The sequence below is a fragment of the Spea bombifrons genome, chromosome 1 (assembly GCF_027358695.1).
Source record: "Spea bombifrons isolate aSpeBom1 chromosome 1, aSpeBom1.2.pri, whole genome shotgun sequence".
NCBI lineage: Eukaryota > Metazoa > Chordata > Amphibia > Anura > Pelobatidae > Spea > Spea bombifrons.
This window is the reverse complement of record NC_071087.1, coordinates 22046922-22065289: the sequence shown is the minus strand read 5'-3', so window position 1 is coordinate 22065289 and position 18368 is coordinate 22046922. Positions and strand designations below refer to the sequence as shown.

At 38.3% G+C, this 18368-nt stretch overlaps 1 protein-coding gene across 1 annotated transcript in view; it reads left to right on the top strand.

Moving 5' to 3' along the window:
* CORIN (corin, serine peptidase) overlaps positions 1-18368 on the top strand; it is a 95475-nt gene that overhangs the window by 43000 nt on the left and 34107 nt on the right. Inside the window, exon 5 of the mRNA XM_053458426.1 lies at positions 12419-12600. Within this exon, the coding sequence (XP_053314401.1) occupies positions 12419-12600 (182 nt within the window). The remainder of the gene's footprint in view (positions 1-12418; positions 12601-18368) is intronic.

The following is an 18368-nucleotide window of genomic DNA, read 5'->3' as shown; positions in this document are numbered from 1 at the left end:
GATGCTCCAGTCCCCAATTTTATTATTTTTATATTATTATTTATATTATTATTTTTATTATTTTATACGTTTTGCATGTACTGCAGTGCATTTCACAGCATGCCAATTATTGACCTTCAAGTATTCAAACTGAGCGCTAACTGATTTCAATAGTACGTAGGTAGCATTTTTAGAAAGAATAATCAATATGGTATATCATTATTATTTTACATTCCTATGGAATTTTTTATTGATGGGCCCTGCATTTTGTTTGCAACTGTCCCTGTGCGCAAGTAAAGTTTGTGGTGGGTGCCATCAACTTGGATGTAAGTTTGAATTCATTAGGTATATGATGGATCAGGGGCGTAACTAGACGCCTCAGGGCCTGGGTGCGAGAATCTGTTAAGGGCCCCCCCACCCCCTCACCCCCCCAAAAAAAACATGATTTTTACCCAACAATTTTTTTTCAACAAATTCAACAAATTCAATTTACATATTGAATCATATCTGTAAAAAAATCAAAGAAAAAGGAGCACATGTACAAAGGGCATAATCCAGGGGTGTCCAAGTTTTTTCTGCAGTGGGCCATGCCTAGGTACCAGTAAATGCTGGTACCTAGGCATGATGGGACTGTGCTCGCTGTGATTGCTGTTAGCAATCACACTCCTATCATGCCAAGTCAGCCAGTACATGCTGGTACAGGGTGGCTGTAAGTGATGTGCAGACCCCATACTGCTGGCAGCATCACTACACAAGGGGGGCAGCTAGCTAGGTTTCAGCATGTACTGGCTGACTTGGCATGATAGGAGTGTGATTGCTGACAGTATTCACAGTCCCATCATGCCTAGGTTCCAGCACTTACACATCCATCCAGTAAATGCTGGAACCTAGGCATGATGGGACTGTGATTGCTGTTAGCAATCACACTCCTATCATGCCAAGTCAGCCAATACACGCTGGTACAGGGTGGCTGTAAGTGATGTGCAGACCCCATACTGCTGGCAGCCTCAATACACAAGGGGGCAGCTAGCCAGGTTTCAGCATGTACTGGCTGACTTGGCATGATAGGAGTGTGATTGCTAACAGCAATCACAGTCCCATCATGCCTAGGTTCCAGCACTTACACATCCATCCAGTAAATGCTGGAACCTAGGCATTATGGGACTGTGATTGCTGTTAGCAATCACACTCCTATCATGCCAAGTCAGCCAGTACATGCTGGTACAGGGTGGCTGTAAGTGCAGACCCCATACTGCTGGCAGCATCACTACACAAGGGGGGCAGCTGGCCAGGTTTCAGCATGTACTGGCTGACTTGGCATGATAGGAGTGTGATTGCTAACAGCAATCACAGTCCCATCATGCCTAGGTTCCAGCACTTACACATCCATGCTATCACACACACACTCATTTATTCATATAATCATTCATTCACAGATTCATTCCCTCAATCACACACACTCATTCAAACACCCTCCCCACCCCCTTACCTGCACTGCAGCTCCTCGATGCCGCTCACTGACTTCAGCAGGGGGCGCGGCCTCCCTCTGCCTTCTCTGCTAAAGCACAGAGGAAGTAGGATGTCACGTGAACTCCACTTCCTCTGTGCAGTCCAGAAGACCCTCCCACTAGTAAGTAGCAGGGCTCGAGGTGCGGCCCGCGTAAGATCGGCAGCCAGGGCAAGCGATCTTACGCGGGCCGCACCTCGAGGTCTCGCGGGCCGCATTTGGCCCGCGGGCCGCATGTTGGACGCCCCTGCCCGATTTCGGGCGGCCCCTTGGCTTGGGCCCCCCTGCCGCCGGGGCGCGGTCGCAGTCGCGACCCCTGGGCCCCCGGTAGTTCCGCCACTGTGATGGATCAGAGGGAGCTACAACTACCTAAAATTCTGAATTTTAGTTCAATAAAAATGAATTCTGCCTGTTATGTGTCTGATAAGTGATTTAGCAAAGTTTAAAGGCTCATAGGAGACTGGCTGTATGTTTACATTGAGGTCTTATAAAGCGGGACGGCTAACTTGTAGATCTTAATATATTACTGGATTGCAGTTACCACCAACCTCATATGTCATGGATCAGGGCCTTAAATTATCCAGCACTGTATATTGTTTGAAATAGCCTTTTTTTTTTTTACTTCTTTTTAAAACTAAAGCATCAGACTCCTCCGTCTACGCCTCTTCCCTATATCCATATTTTTTTTATTTGTTTTGAATGAAAATATGAGTTTAAATTGCTGACCTAAAATGTTAGGAATGTGCCACTCAGATATGTTTACAAAACTGAGTTTGTAAAACCAAGCAAATGCTTAGTAGACGTGATGGACTCAAACGAGACTCTATAAAACATAAAACATTCTTTGATGGAACCAACTCTTACAGGCATAAATCTTGCCAGTTCAAGAGGATGTTCATTTCTTTTTTTTTTACTTTTCAAAAAACAGAGTGTTATGCATTACTACATTAGTGTTATGTTATTTGTGTGTATTTTATTAATCATGCACATCGAGTTCTCAGGGCATATTAGAAAAAGGAGGGAAGAACTATTTAGAGCTATTAACACTTTGGCAAAATTAACAACTCAGTGAATCCCACTTAAGTCACTTTATTAAAAGTCTTTCTACAAATCTAAATGCAGCTCAGACTTAGTGAACGAACGTTTCTGTGTTGCTCTGTCACCTTAACTTTCACCTTGACACCAATTATCTAAGCCTTGTATACTAGTTTATTAAATCAAACCTCCTTGGTTTAGAACTGTGGCCCATTAAGATTTATCACTATATTAAAGTGATGAAGTGCCAAACTTTAATTTGATCCAAACCACATTTTAGTAAACTTGTGTTAAAACTTTGGGGTTTTATATTGATGCATAGCTTCATATTAAGCAATACATCTGATTTCAAGGTTGTCGGGAAGACTTTTGATCGTTGAGTTGTTGAGCGTGTTCCATCCAATTCACCTTGTGATCTTTTCCCCCTTACCATCTTTTAAAACATATGGAAGGGGAGGAGAAACCTCTGGAACAGTGGTAAAGTTATTCTTTTAGAAGGTAATAAAAGTGTTTTTAACACCATGCAGTAATAACAGTGTGTTGTAAGCAGAGCAACAGGACCTTTTACGCTCATCACTTTGTGCCTTGAAGGATGCAGGAATGAAGGGCCACATTTTGTCATCCTGCATAGATCTATTTGGAATTCGAATCCATCCCCTGAGTGTTTGAACTTTTGGTCACTTTCCGCGAGTATTGTTTCAATAGGAAAGTCCTAACATAGGGAGTATTGTGGGGGAATAACCAGACATGGAAGCTCCCCAACTTTGATCTGGGGGGGTTTTATAATCCCGAGCTGATTCTGGGGCTTCCAGGGCTGCCTGTGATCCCGGGGTTGGGGACTGGTGTTTGGAGTCACTTCACTCTCACGCTGCTATTTCCCGTAGACTGGTGACTCCACATCTGTGTGTAGCTGGCCCTGCCTAACCAGTTCAACCTGCTCTGTCCTGTCTTCCATAAAGGACATGAGGGTAACAGTTTGAGAGGACTAACCCTGGGAATTATTATTATTATTTATTGTTTTATATAGGGCCATCATATTCCATAGCGGTGTAAAATATGGGTAGACAGGACATAACAAAAAGTATTAAGATTTTGTCGCAATAACCCTGTAACATCTCATGACTTATCAACCAGTCTCTTAGCAGGGAACACCATTTGGCCCCAACTTTTATACCGTATTTGCTCGATTATAAGACGACCCTGATTATAAGACGACCCCCCAAAATCTGAATATTAACTTAGGAAAAAAAGAAAAAGCCTGAATATAAGACGACCCTAAAGGAAAAAAGTTTTACCAGTAAATGTTAATTCATGTAAACTATTTTTTTTTAATAAAAGCTATGATTGAGAAAAATATTTTTTTTTGTTTTTATTTCTTGTATTTTCCAACCTGTCCCCCAGTTACGCACATCTGCCCCTAGGCTTGCCACACCAATATGGCACTGTGGCCCATGATATGCCTTTTAACCCTCTATATGCCACTGTGCCCCATGGTATGCCTTTTGACCCCCTATGTGCCACTCTGCCTCCAGAAATGCCTTATACCCCTATATCCCATTCTGGCATTTAGGGGGTTAAAATGCATATTATGGGGCAGAGTGGCATATAGGGAGGTATAAGGCATTCCAGGAGGCAGAGTGGCATTAAGGGAGTTAAAAGGCATTATATAGAGCACTCTGCCTCCAGAAATGCCTTATACCCCTATATGCCACTCTGGCATTTAGGGGGTTAAAAGGCATATTATGGGGCAGAGTGGCATATAGGGAGGTATAAGGCATTTCAGGAGGCAGAGTGCACTATTAAATGCCCCCTTGACGCCACTCTGCCTCCTGAAATGCCTTATACCTCCCTATATGCCACTCTGCCCCATAATATGCCTTTTAACCCCCTAAGTGCCAGAGTGGCATATAGGGGTATAAGGCATTCCAGAAATGCCCTACACACACACACACACACACACACACTTACTTACCGGTGCTTCCAATTTCCTGCTGTATTGCCGGGGCAGCGGGTTGACGTCTCATTTCGCGGCAGCCGGAAGGAGGTGGAGTTGGCAGCGGGGGTTTGTATGCGTCCGTCGCAAATACCTTCCCCGGCTGTCAGAGATCAGAGTTCCCCGCACCGGTGCGGGGAACTCTGATCTCTGACAGTCGGGGAAGGTATTTGCGACGGACGCATACAAACCCCCGCTGCCAACTTCACCTCCGGAAGCACCGGTAAGTGTGTGTGTGTGTGTGGGGGGGGCGTTAAATTGGGAGGGGGGGCGACGACAGGAGGATCCAGGTCCCCTGCAGCGGTGCGGGGGATCTGGATCTTAGTCTCCTAATCAGACCTCTATTTGAGGTCTGATTAGAAGACGACCCCGATTATAAGACGAGGGGTATTTTTCAGAGCATTTGCTCTGAAAAAAACCTCGTCTTATAATCGAGCAAATACGGTACTATCTGTTCACGAGAATGAACCAGTACAACACTATAATGCCACTTGTAACCCATGACATTTGATTCCATGTTATTTGGATAATTCCCATCTACTGGCCATGTAAGCTGTTCACTGTCACAGAAAATGTTGTCTGTGAACATATCCTTCAACTTTTTAATGTTTCAGCCCCAAAACCCCAATTTGCTTTTTAAAATGCATTATGCAAAGAAATGATTACAATGTAATTTTGTTTGACATTTGTGTTAACGTAAGATCTATTAAGCTTATACCCGCATTAATTATAAATCTAACTGGAAAAATGAATGCTTGAGTTAATTATAAATGGATCTGGAAAAATTGCACAAAAATATCCACCAAGGAAGAAGCTGCTAGCACACCTAATGCTATAAATAGAGGGGAATGGCATTTTAGCTTGCCATTTGTTTTCTGTTTGCTGGTCAGGACGGTGGAAATATCAAGCCCCCTGCTATTAATATTTAATAGCCCAGCATTTAATTGACTATTTTAAAATAGCAACAATCTCAATAATTGCTACTTTAAAAGTAATTTAAAGGGGAAAATTGAATTTCATGAAAAATACTTGTATCGTTCAGCAGCTCGAAGTGTGTGATAGAAGCAAGGGTGTTTTATCTGTGTTGATTGCACTCACAAGCTGTGTACCAGCAATATACAAATGCCTGTCCACTGCTAAATGTGAAACCTTATTTAAGTCCATTAAATCCATCATAATAAATGATAGTTTATTTAAGTTTAAGGAACTGAATACACTCTATGTAAAATATAAATATATAAATGGTAAGCTATCTTGATTAGAAATAGCCTTGATTACCAAAGTGTGAAGAACAACAGAAACAAGATATTTAATGATAATAAGAGATGACAGCAAAAATACATTTTCCAAGTTAGAATAAAACTAGCTACGCATTTGAATTCCAGTTTCTTTCTAAATGTCTCATTAATTCGAGGCACCCTTTATTAAACATTGCCACTTCACCCTTCCCCCACCAGCAGGAGATAAACAGCCGGCTGTTTAGAGTGGGTTAACTAGACATAGAGGCAGAAAAAACACCTGCTATTCAGCAAAAAATGTTTTTGTATGATTCTGTACACCCCACTGCTGTCAGAGTGGTTTGGTCTGCTCTCTCTCTCTCTAGCAACCTCCCTTTGCTCTGGTAGCTGCTCCTTCACAGACACAGAGTCCCCGCCTGGGCAGAGACAGTTGCAGGCTGCAGACACAATCATTTTGTTGGCTGAATATCATGGCAAATGTAATAGCAGCACTGAGTGCTGAATTTTACTAAAGCTGCTGGAAAACTACCAACCGGTTACGTCCCTTTTTACTCCCCTCTAACTACCCTTTCTTTTTTTAATACCACAGAAGGCTACACAACACAACATTAACTTTTTTTGACTGGAACTCTAATGATGTTGAGCCACTAATAGTAGGAATAACCAGATTGGGCTGGGGGGCACCGAGTCTACAGTACAAACACTAATATTTCTTGACTGCATCTCAAAAATAGTCAGCAGCCATATTGCTGGCTGAACTTCATGAGAATTGTTGTAGCCTGGGCTTGTGGTGGTCTGCACTACACACTAACTGCATCTTCCATAGTATACAGTCAGCCATTACTGGCTGAACACCATAGGGATTGTAGACTGGAGTAATAGTCGCTAATCTTTACCACCCCAGCTTTTGTAAACTAACGTTCTCATGTTGAGCAGGTACATGTTGGTCTGTTGCTACTACTTCCATTGCCATGTCACTTTTCCTATAAATGGGTAACTAACATTTGCCTTTCACCACCTTCTCCTGAACCAACAAAGCTAGGCAATGGGGATGAGGGAAGGAGGTATTAGGGTGGGAGAGAGGAAAGGTGGGGAGGATATTTTGCCCCTCCGCCGGAAAAATCTGCGGATGCCCATAAGGTCAACGTAACAAAAATCAAGTGGCATCTATCGTAATTCAGTAAAACTAAATCCGGCCTAATTTGCCATATAAATCCAGTGGAGTCACCTGATATACACTTCCAAGTTGAATGCCTTACTAATTGCAAACTGCCTGAGTTGTTAAATAGTTTGACATAAGTTCATACCCTCAGCAGAACCTCAAAAACGTGGGGGAGCCTGGGAAATTTCATATCCACAAATAGTGAAATTGTTTTATGACTCAAGGTTTCTGACAACTGATTGTTTTACTGGTATTATTGCAGAGCTCACTAGTTTTAATGTACCTACCAATGTAAAAGGGGTTTTAAAAAGTAAACAACAAAAGTACCATAATAACATAGTAAGTATTTTAGAAGTATTTTATCATGGAAATAATAACTAATGTTCCTTTATATCTCTTGAGTATATTATACCACACATGTATAGGATTACTGTCTGTTATTTAAATGCCTGATTCATCTCATATTAAATAAACACGTTCTGTAGTAAGCATTTTTTTTATTGGAAACCAAATATATTAAGCCAAGATGTAGAATATATCTATACATTTTGAATCATTTAAAAATGGATTTGATTTAGAAACAAATATTCTAACTCCATGCATATGTACATTTTATACTTTTTTTTTATACATACAGAGAGACTGAAGAGAGAACCAATCATAAAGAAAATATATCATATAGAATGCTTAACCAGTCTGAAAAACATAGTTTTCATATAAGTTTCCTTAATATTTTTATAATTGTGAAAAATAATGTTAAGTGGCTGTTTACATAACACAGCAAGAATATTGCTTTTATTGTGACTGTGGATTCAGCATGACCACAAATCTCAATATACCCATTAGAAATTAGAATTTAAACATTATTACTTTATTACTTTGTTTCTTGAACCGGTTTACGATGAATATTTAGTGTTCATGCAGATCATATAGTCATTGTCTGTTGTAGATAAAGATAACATTAAACAGACTAAGTGTATTCGGCATCCAAAAATAACAAGCATCCTTTCTAAAGATTACAGTTTATTTCCAGCATAGTTATTGTTCTTTTTCTCTAGTGTAGTACAATGTTGGACTTTCCCTGTTCAAACACCACACTGAACCGACTCCTTATGGAAATGCAAATGAAGTCCGCTCCCCATTAACTTCCATTAGTGAAAGGGTCAGACTAGATGTCCCACAAGTAGTATAAGAAGTCAGGGTGCTTGTCTAGTCGATTGAGCTAAGATAACAGAGCAGGAACACATATAAATGGCTGTTATACATGATACCATTCTTATTGCCTTCTCTGCCTATTCAATACATCCAAAAACTTCAAAAGTTGAGGTCATCCTGCCCTTCATATTGGATTATATTAGCTAGCCGAGTCAAAATGCCCAGTGGACTGATGGCCTATAGCACCAGCTACTTACTTAATTGCCACTCCAGTGGAAGATTGGGTTGTAATGTGAAACAATGAGGCAGCATGTACACCATTTAGCTTAAAGTGCCAGGGCTACTTTTCACCCCCCGTCTGGCATTGTGGCAAGTGTTGTCTTGTGTTGGCCATACACTCTTAGCTGTACCACTGGACTCAGTTACCTTATGTTTCACCTGTCCCCAATATATTCCTTTGTTTATGAATGTATTGTCATACTCTATGCATTGTATCAACTGCTGCATAAATTGGTTGGGGAACTAGGATAACAAAATGTAAGTAATATGTCTAGCTTTTATTCTTAATAATAGTATCATTTCTGTGGTAGGTTTCAAGTAATTGCTATTTAAGATCAATTACAGTAACACTGTTCAAGATTACAATTTGAATTGGTTTTCCTAAATTTCACACCAGACCACTGGGAAATGCATCTGTGTACGCAGCAACTGCTCCGCTCCGAATGACACAGCTTTGGTAGATTACTATGCCTCACTTGGATGGGCCAATTATTCTACATCCAAAAATGTCCATTGGGTGATTTAAAGCAATTCAAGGGAACACAATCTCATTACAGGTAGTACTTTGTAAAAACGTTAACGTGAATTAATTAAACCCACCCAAAAAAATTACCATTAGGAGCAGCTACAGTTCCAGAGGTGTGGCGGATGGGATCCCCTGTGGTCCTGTGTTTTGTAGCTCAATTGGCTTGAAGCTAATAAGTGGCAGGAAAATGCTCCCATTGAAAGTGGCCAAATACATTGTCTGCATATGTGCAAATGCAGAATTTGAAGAATCTCCCTTGCAAGGGGGCACATTGAAAAATGAAAGAGACTACTCAGCTATCATATACATTAAATAGCTGGAGTGTCCCTTTATATATTGCTTATATATTGTTTTGAAATTGACCTGGGCATTTCATCTCTTCTCCGAAACCTTACCAGGCATTTCTGCATGTTTGCTGTGTCTCTGTTGGAACTCTTACATCCTCTATTGTGTATGTAAGCAGCAGAAAATGTGTTTAAAATTTAAGTTGTGCAAGTCAAATATATTATTCTTCTTTAAAATGTCATAATCATTTTCCCAAATAACTGCGATTAAGTAACACTCACATCTTTTCATATACTACTATACTACTATTATAATACTAGTACTAATATTAATACAATATGCAATACATTTGTAGGTAAAAATTATGCATAGTAAAAATAAACTTTACAGATTCCCATCATAGTGTTTGTAGGTCTGTTAGGGAGATCATTGAGCAGAGGCGGTGCACTGGTCCTAGAACCAGAATTCCAGGGACACAGGACAGGTCCTCTCATTAGGAGACTCTCTCGGGACATGTCGCTCTAAGAATTGTAAATCTACAAGTTTTAAATATATGTGCAAATATATAAATATACCAACTATCTACCAAAACTGAATTATTCTCCTGTAAGAGATCAATTATTAAAAAAAATTCCGACATACATATAATAAGCATATATATTGCTTCTTCTTCCTGACATCTATGCATTGTGATGGTAGTACTTTAAAATGCATTTTTCTTTAGTGGGGCTGCTATTTTAATAGTTCTTTCCATTATTAAAACAACTTATTGTTATAGAGCAAATAAATATATAACATATTTTTTCCATTTTGCACATTTAACTTTCATTTCCAAATTCCTATTTGATTTTTAAAAAAATATGCTTACAGTTCCCTGCTCATAACCTTTATGACAGTATATAATTGTGTGTGTGTGTGTGGGGGGGCAGATTATGATCTATGAACCATGTTCTAATAAATGCTTGGAATTGTGTAGATCTGGGGAATTGCAATCACAATTGGCAGGAAAAATGCTGAAGAGCAAAAACGGGGAAAAAAATCTTGAGTGGGTTCTAGAGAACACCAGTTTAGTCACAGCATGGTTCTGCCATGGTTAATGCCAAATCAATTCTTTTCAGTTTAATAAGAGTGTGTATGCAGGAATTCAGACTTCGGTTTTTGGTTTTTTTTTATCTTCTTTATACAACCATTGTCTCCTTTATGAGCAGCCATTTATAGATGAGGTGGATAGCTAGGGAGCTCTGGGGCTGTATCTCTGACACGAGTGGGATTTTTTTGTAGAATTTATATAGAGTTTCTGTAACAATCCTCTTTGGGTAGCGTCAATATGCGTTGAATAAGCAGCAGAGTTGCAGGGTTTGTAAGGTAACATGGCTTCAACAGGCTAAAGATTCCTGTAACCAGACCACCTACTGTGAACCTACAGCCTAGTGAGAAGTGAATTTTGCACCCCTGTTAATGATCTAAGACCTAAAAGACTTAATAAGCCTGGCTATGATGTCAGAACATTACTTACCGAGTCAATTTGTCCATTTGGCTCAATAGGATAGGCAAAAATTATGTATTTATTTATAAACACTTTTTCTCATCTACCTAATATTCTAAACTCTTAGAAAAGAAGGTCTTCAGGGAAGCACATTTAACTTGGCAATTTGGACTGTCTTAGCTGAATTTAATGCCTCATGTATTTATGTCTTCTCACACCTCAGTTTGCCATAACATCAGAAAAAGTTCCCTATGAGGTTGTGAAACCTATGTGACTATGCTGCAATGCATCTTACTTACCGGTCCCTTTAAAAGTATATTTGGGCTAGCCATCCCTAATGAGGGACGCTTGAGAGATTTGTGCTCAGTAGACATGCTGTTGTCAGGTGTTTAATTCGTTTTTTGGGAAGGATTAGTGATAGGACTTGTCTATAGAGAGGTGTCATGGTGAGAAGTCGAACATTGCATGACTCCACGTGAGATTTATTCCTCACTCTATTACAAGCTATGTTTGGTGTTGTCACTAGTCCTGTGCGCCTATGCCTGTGTCCTCTCATGTTTTAGCTGATCTTTTTCTTGCCAGATCACCACCTGGATTTGCCTACAGCACCTCCTGTGCATTCCCATACTGGCAAATGGCACCCTGTCACCCAATTTCTGCCAAATACATTCTTAACAATAGACCCTAGTGGCCCTGATGGTTGTGGGGTAAAAACATGTATGATCCTTTGTAGACTGTTTGTATGTTTCATGAAAAACAATAATCTTTTTGAGTCCCCAGCCTCTCATCACTTACTAACTATATTGCATTTTTGACATCTCGAATAGCTAATGGGTTCTGCACTTCACTGAAAAATCTTTACTCTATATCACATGTATTCAAGATTAAAAGCATTTTGATCTTACATGTGTAATTGGTTCTCCACTGAAGCCTAATAGTCATAGCGCAGTAATAATAAAGAAGAAAGTGCTTTCCAGGTTGTATACTCCTTGGTTCTTATCTAAGAGGTGATTATGTACAGTAGCCTGTCCTGGCAGTAATTGCTAATGTGTTGAAGAAAGATGACAAAAGTATCGGCTGATTATTTGTTATCATTGTTTGTAGCGAGCAGGGTGCTAATAATCTTCCAACACCTCTACTGTTCAACTTCTTAACTCTCAAGTTATTTTTAGAGATCCCAAATAACAGATAGAATGAGGTACAATATTATTTAGTGTTACGTATTGATTTAAATAGAGCCATCATATTAAGCAGGGCCGCACATAGGTAGTGCATCACATAATAATGTTGACTCAAAGATAAGACGCACCCTACTCAAATGAGGTAACAATCTGGAACCTTTACATTTCATGTTTATAAAATAGGATTTGGACACCTCTGAACTGATACATGTTCATTTCTGCAGTGAGTGCAATTATACAACAATTATGGAGGTTGGGTTAGAATATGATATTTAATCCATACTTGACATGTCCATGTGCACTTACCCACCAGAGGGACATCTGGATATTTTCGGAAAATGGGATAGAGTGAAAGAAAAAAAAATACCTTGTATTCTATACTATACACTCATAATTGACACCTAAACTCAATAATTATGGGGTTTCCACATAATTTTCACATAGTGTATATAATGGTAATAATAATGTCTTATACAATAAATCATAACAAAATAGTTTTCCAATGTTATTTTTGTGAAGTGAAATGTTTGTTTGCATTGCAGTTGTGCTTCATTGAGATCTTACACATGTCCTGTGACGATTCTGTCCACAGTTATACTCTCCTGCCGTGCAGATCATTCTGTGAGGCTGCGCAAGAAGGTTGTGAACCAGTGCTTGAGATGGTGAATTCTTCCTGGCCAGAGTTCCTGAGATGCTCCCAGTTTCGGAACAAAACAGACAATAACAACACAAGCCGAGTGTGTTATTCTCCGCAGCAAGAGAAAGGAAAGCAATGTATGCAATATATACCTTTTAATTACTGAAATAATGGATTACGTTGCAATAAGTAAATCTAAAACAACTACAGCATAGGCTACCCCGCCATTCCAACTTCCTTGAAACACTGAGCCTTATAGTAGTAGCAGCGGCATAGGCCTGCGTAACCCGGTGAACGTGTATGACCTTTTTTAAGTAGCAAAAGATGTTACATAAGATCTACATAAGATTTCAGATCCTCACATGTCTCGTCTTCAGTTGTTACATATAAATGTCATTTCTAGATTGGATTCCCATGCTAATAATATAATGGTTATATTTTGGAGCTTTCAGTTACCCGGTTTTTATAGGCCTTTTGGCAGCCTCTGAATATATATATATAAAAAAAGGATGTGCTAACCTTTAGGTCAAACATTTTCTTGAAATAATATACATTTTCAGTATTTTAGGAATGCTGTGGTCACCCTTCCCATGACCTAAGAAAATTAGTAGGGGGCTACCATAATAATTTATGTTGTTAAGTTAATTGGGTGTACATAACCTCACTGTGACATCTGAGAAGACTAACAAGCCTTCTACGACTGTCCTTCACTATAGGAGCTCTCAAAATGCACTTAATACACTACTATACTAGTGGAGTCTAAAATAGGCTTCTGCCTAACACATCTAGAAAAATGGGGGAGCTGGTACAGGCCAGAGAATCAATTAAGGGTTGTGCTTACTGACTGTGGCCTACAAATTCGAGTGCTTGAGATGCCTCCTCCTGAGTGCACATATTTTGTGTATTCTTCTGTCAGAGTGTTCTTCCCCATATAAAATGTCATATGATTTTCATCAACATTACACAGGCTGATAATCAGAAAAAGAAATCATAGAAAAAGACAATGTGTCTTATTTGTGAAATTCAGGTAAGTGGATCACATAGAAACAGTTTGTACTATCCTTCAACCCACTGGTTTATATAGGTGGTTATGTTTTTTTGTAATTTGGAAAATGCAAAAAAAGGTTCTTTGTGGAGTTCAGTGTATAAATATTTATTCTCATTTTCAATCAATGACATAGAAAGCTTAAAATGCAAGTACGGTCAAACACCATTAGTCTTTACTGCCAAAGTGTTCTTTTGACCTTTTTGAACTGTAAATACATGTCGGCATTAAGTAAAAATAACACACATTAATTAAATGTAACTAAATGATCATAAGATACTTAACTATGTTTGTTTTGGAATTGGCTAAATTTACTGTTTTTCTATGTTTTTAGATTTGCTCAAAAACTTTATTGGTCCTCATAAGGCTACAAATTATCTTTTTTTCCCTAATAAACAAAATCTTACCTAGCCAGTGAGTGCTACAAACGTGTTGTTCCAATTTGATATATTTTTTCGATGGATACAATTTTCTTGACTAGAATTATAGAGGGAAATGGTGAATTGGTTGTATTAGTGCCTCCGTTTTAGTGTTATGCTTTAAAATGGTTTAAAGGTCTAAATGAAATCCTAGCCGGGCCAATGTTTGGAAAATTTGACTAGCCTTTGCAGATAAAGTTGAGTCGTAATGGAATTGACTGTAGTCTTGCACGAGAAACACAAAATAATGTACGTAACATAATATAATCTTATATTGTAGCATTCTCACAGGCTTAAAGAGTTTGTAGTCTAATACTTAGTGATGTGAAAACATGAAGGTAGGTCATTGGCGGATTATACATTAGGCACACTAGGCATGTGCATATGTGTTTTCCGAAACTCTAAGTGTCCCTGGTGCGCCCATGGATAATCTGCTAACATCCTACGCTCATGTACACACATGCTAATACTAATAATGTTGTACAATAATAGACACATTATAACACTGTATTCTGACATACTCTGACATACTCATGCTAAGGACACTGTAACATAAACAACAATGTACACGCTAACACCACACTCTTATACACATGCACACACTGACTCTAGCATCATACATATACACACATACACACTAATACTACAGTATACACACACTCACAAACTATACATACTATATATATATATATAATGACTCTAACACTACAGTATACACACAGACTCCAGCACCATACATTTACACACATATACATTGACTCTACAGTATACACACAAACTGTTGCCCAGCCACACCACTGCCTATTTTCTACCAGGGGTGCAGTAAGGCAAGTGCCATACGTTAAGTGCCAGATTCATGAATGCAACCCTGCAAAACCCTGAGCGCCAGGAAGTGGTTTCTAGCCACCATAGCGACCTGGGGCTCGGGGTTTGTTCAGCCCTGTCCTCACAGACAGGGTGCAGATGAGTTCAGAACTGAACCCACCAGCAATTGGAAGTAACACCAGGATTATGTGTATTTTGTTAAAGGTGCTTACTGACCTACTTGTATGTATTTAAATGCAGCATTAGACATGCCATGTCTTCTACTGTTGGATCTCTAAAACTTTCCCAGAAGTAATTGTTAAGTATTGTTAAATTATTATTTGATTTTGAATGTTTGAACTGAGAGGCAGGGTAGACAGATGACTTGAATCATGCCAAAATGTCTAAATGCTAAATTTGAGATGTGTCTCTTTAACTGCTGGTTCAGAGGTTTGGGCTAACATCAGCTATGCAAGATCTTCTAATAATTTCATTAATGCGTCTATGAAACGCCTCCACCATCAGCTATTGAGCAGCTGCCATGGAAAAAAAAACTTTCTCCGTTAAAAATGTCTGCAAAGAATTAATCTAATATTTGTTTTATCTGTTTTTTTGGGTTTCCCAAATTTGTTTTATGGCATAGTTGTAAACAAAAGAAAGCATGAAAACAATAATTAACAAAATACAAGAAGAAGAACTACTCAGAACACGTAGTAAAATAAATGTATATCTAAGTATGTTTTTATTTTAAATAGCACTTCGTTTCACATTGGACTTTTTCCAGGGGCATTTTATGTTGGTTTGTCTTCTCTGAAAACATTCTTGCCATAGACCCTTTTGAATGCTATAAAGTACCATAGAAAATCAAGCTATGATAAATGCCCTCTGGTTTTTTTTTTGTAACTAAGGTCCTTAATTATGTGTAATCGACAAAAGCCAACAGAGGAATAAAATGTGTTTTAAATTATTGCATATGAACAAATATAGTGGTTTGTGTGCAGTTGTATTAAATCAGCGGCACATGGCATACTTCCAGATCTTATACATTAAAACATTAGTATTTAGTTAAGGGTCTATACGTACGTTGTGAAGGGAAGTTTCACGTTTATTGCTATGAAACACAATTATTTGTAGAAGAAGTAATAATTGAGTTCAAAGAATAGTACTGGTTTCCTGGAATTCTATTATTTATTATTATTTAATTTAACAGTCAAGTAGGTGCAGTTGAATATCAAATCAAACTATTTTAAATATGCAGTCATATTAAGTGTCATAGATTGATAACATTTGGAAGGATTATGTTATTGTACATGAGCTATATTTAAGTATAATGTTATTATAATACCTTTTGTCAACATATACATACTATTTAGGAACCTAGGTTTTAGAAGTATCTGCAAAGTATTTAAAATAAATAGAATAACGTGGATCTAAGTCAATGGCAAGATTGATGTGAAAAGATTCCAAATGTTATCAATGAATAAAATATAGGAGGACACAGCTTGTAGTAAATATTATATAAATGAATGCATTTACATAACGATGATCTATACTGTCATTTATAACACGCTTGGACTGGGTGCTTGTGTTCTAAGTCAACCAGATATAAGTGGTTGTCCCTTATATATATATAACACACATGCAATTCACACTCTGTGGTGTCTTATGTTCCACTAAATTTGGAATCCTTTATATCCAAATGTGGTTTGTGGTTTTGTGTGTTGGTGTATGTGGGACAGGTACCTGCATGTTGACAGATTAGAAGTTAACTGATCAATTTATGACGAGTAATAAGATTCAAATGTTAGAATTTCTTTCTTTCATCATGTATATGAAGATCTGTGACATCTTGGAGAACTGGTCTACAGTCTGAGCACCTGTCTTTTGACCAACAGTCAAAGCTTTTAGATCAGACAGATCTATTTGCAGTTTTTTGTAGCAACTTATTAAGGCTAATGACGGATCTAGCTGAGCGTAAACCAAAGACGTTACAGCTGGTCATTTCCCCAGAAATGCTGTGGCTGCCAGATCATACCATGGTTTGCAACTTTTTGTAGTGTTAGCATATTTTTGGGACTTGAGTGCTTTGTTGGACAATACGCCAAGATTTCCTAATAACGGAGTGTGTCTCCAGTCCCTGATATTACTCTGCATTATGGAGGGCCAGAACAAGCCCATCTTACAGGAGAAGCTTAATGGGATTAGCACTTTATATTGAAAAGTGATATCTGGAAGTTGAATTGTTCAGTTCTCCTTCAAACTCCTACAACTTCCTGGGTTGATGATTATTATGCAGCTTCCATCTATTTTGGGTGTCGCATGGTGAACTCATGCTGCGAGATACTATTATACATTTAATTAAGCAAAATATGAAATAAAACAAAAAAATAGTTTCCAGTTTGCAAAATGCCTTCAAACCACATGGAAAAAATCTGATAAATGAATGTGTACAAAATAGCTGATCTAATACCAATAACAACTCTTGTATAAAACTCTAATAACAAAATAACACTTGCCATCAGTGATAAATACAGGGAAATGATTATGAGAACATTTTAGGATAATCTGGGTAACACTTTGCACTTTATGTTAGATACAGATCACTGACTGCGCCATTAAACTCTTTCATGCCAAAGTAGTTTCACATAAGTACTTCTTGGTAAGAAAAATAGATAAAAAGAACTTTAAAAAATAAGTATTGGAACATTTTGTGCTGAAAGAAGGCAGTAAATGCGAAATGTGCTAAAAAGCCAGGAGTGTTTAGTCTCTGGTTTCTGGGTAAAGAAACACCGTACATCACTGGTCTCACACATTGTGTATTGTTAACATTTTTTGGGTAACATTTGGAGTACGTAGACAGTTGTATTCATTTGTGGATTAATGGTAAGTGACCCAATCTCAATAGTTAATTTAACTGTAAAAATTATGTGGTAGTTTATGTAATACAGAGAGATGTTTCAAGCAAAGTCATTTTTGGTAACACCGCTATCTTAGTAAATAGCAATAAAGGGCTCCTTGTACACGAAAAAGTGGCTGAGAATGGCAGAAATCTGCACTTTTAAATCAAATGCCTTGAAAAAAATATATTTCTGCACAATTTTTCAATGACTTGCGTTAAGTAAGTTGTGACATTGACGCCTCATTTATGTCATTACATGTAATGTTTCTGAAATTGACTTAAACAAGTGAGTGTTGGTAGTGTCCGTCTGCTTACGCAGGGGCCTTCATGCATGTTGGAGTTGCTGTGGAAAGTTGAGGCTTCTACAATAACTCCTTCTAGAATTTTGCCCCAGCCCTGTTGGCACAAACAATTTTAAATATGCTAGAATAATAATTCCACGGTGGAGAGTGAAATCTATTTGGGAGACGAACAATCCCTCCCGCTCACCCCCCTACGCGGTTTATGTGCTTGAATAAGCCCCACCAAACGTAAGGGTCCAATTTGCCTGTTTTATATATATATACACAATTATTTTGATGAACTACACTATGATGTTTTTTTTCTTTTCTCTTTGTTCTATGATTGAACTTTACATACTGCTCGGATCTCCTTGAAGCTACATTGAATTGGTATTATTTGCATTATTTATACTCACTTGGTGTGAGGGGCGCGGTCACCTATATGTTTTTGCAATTT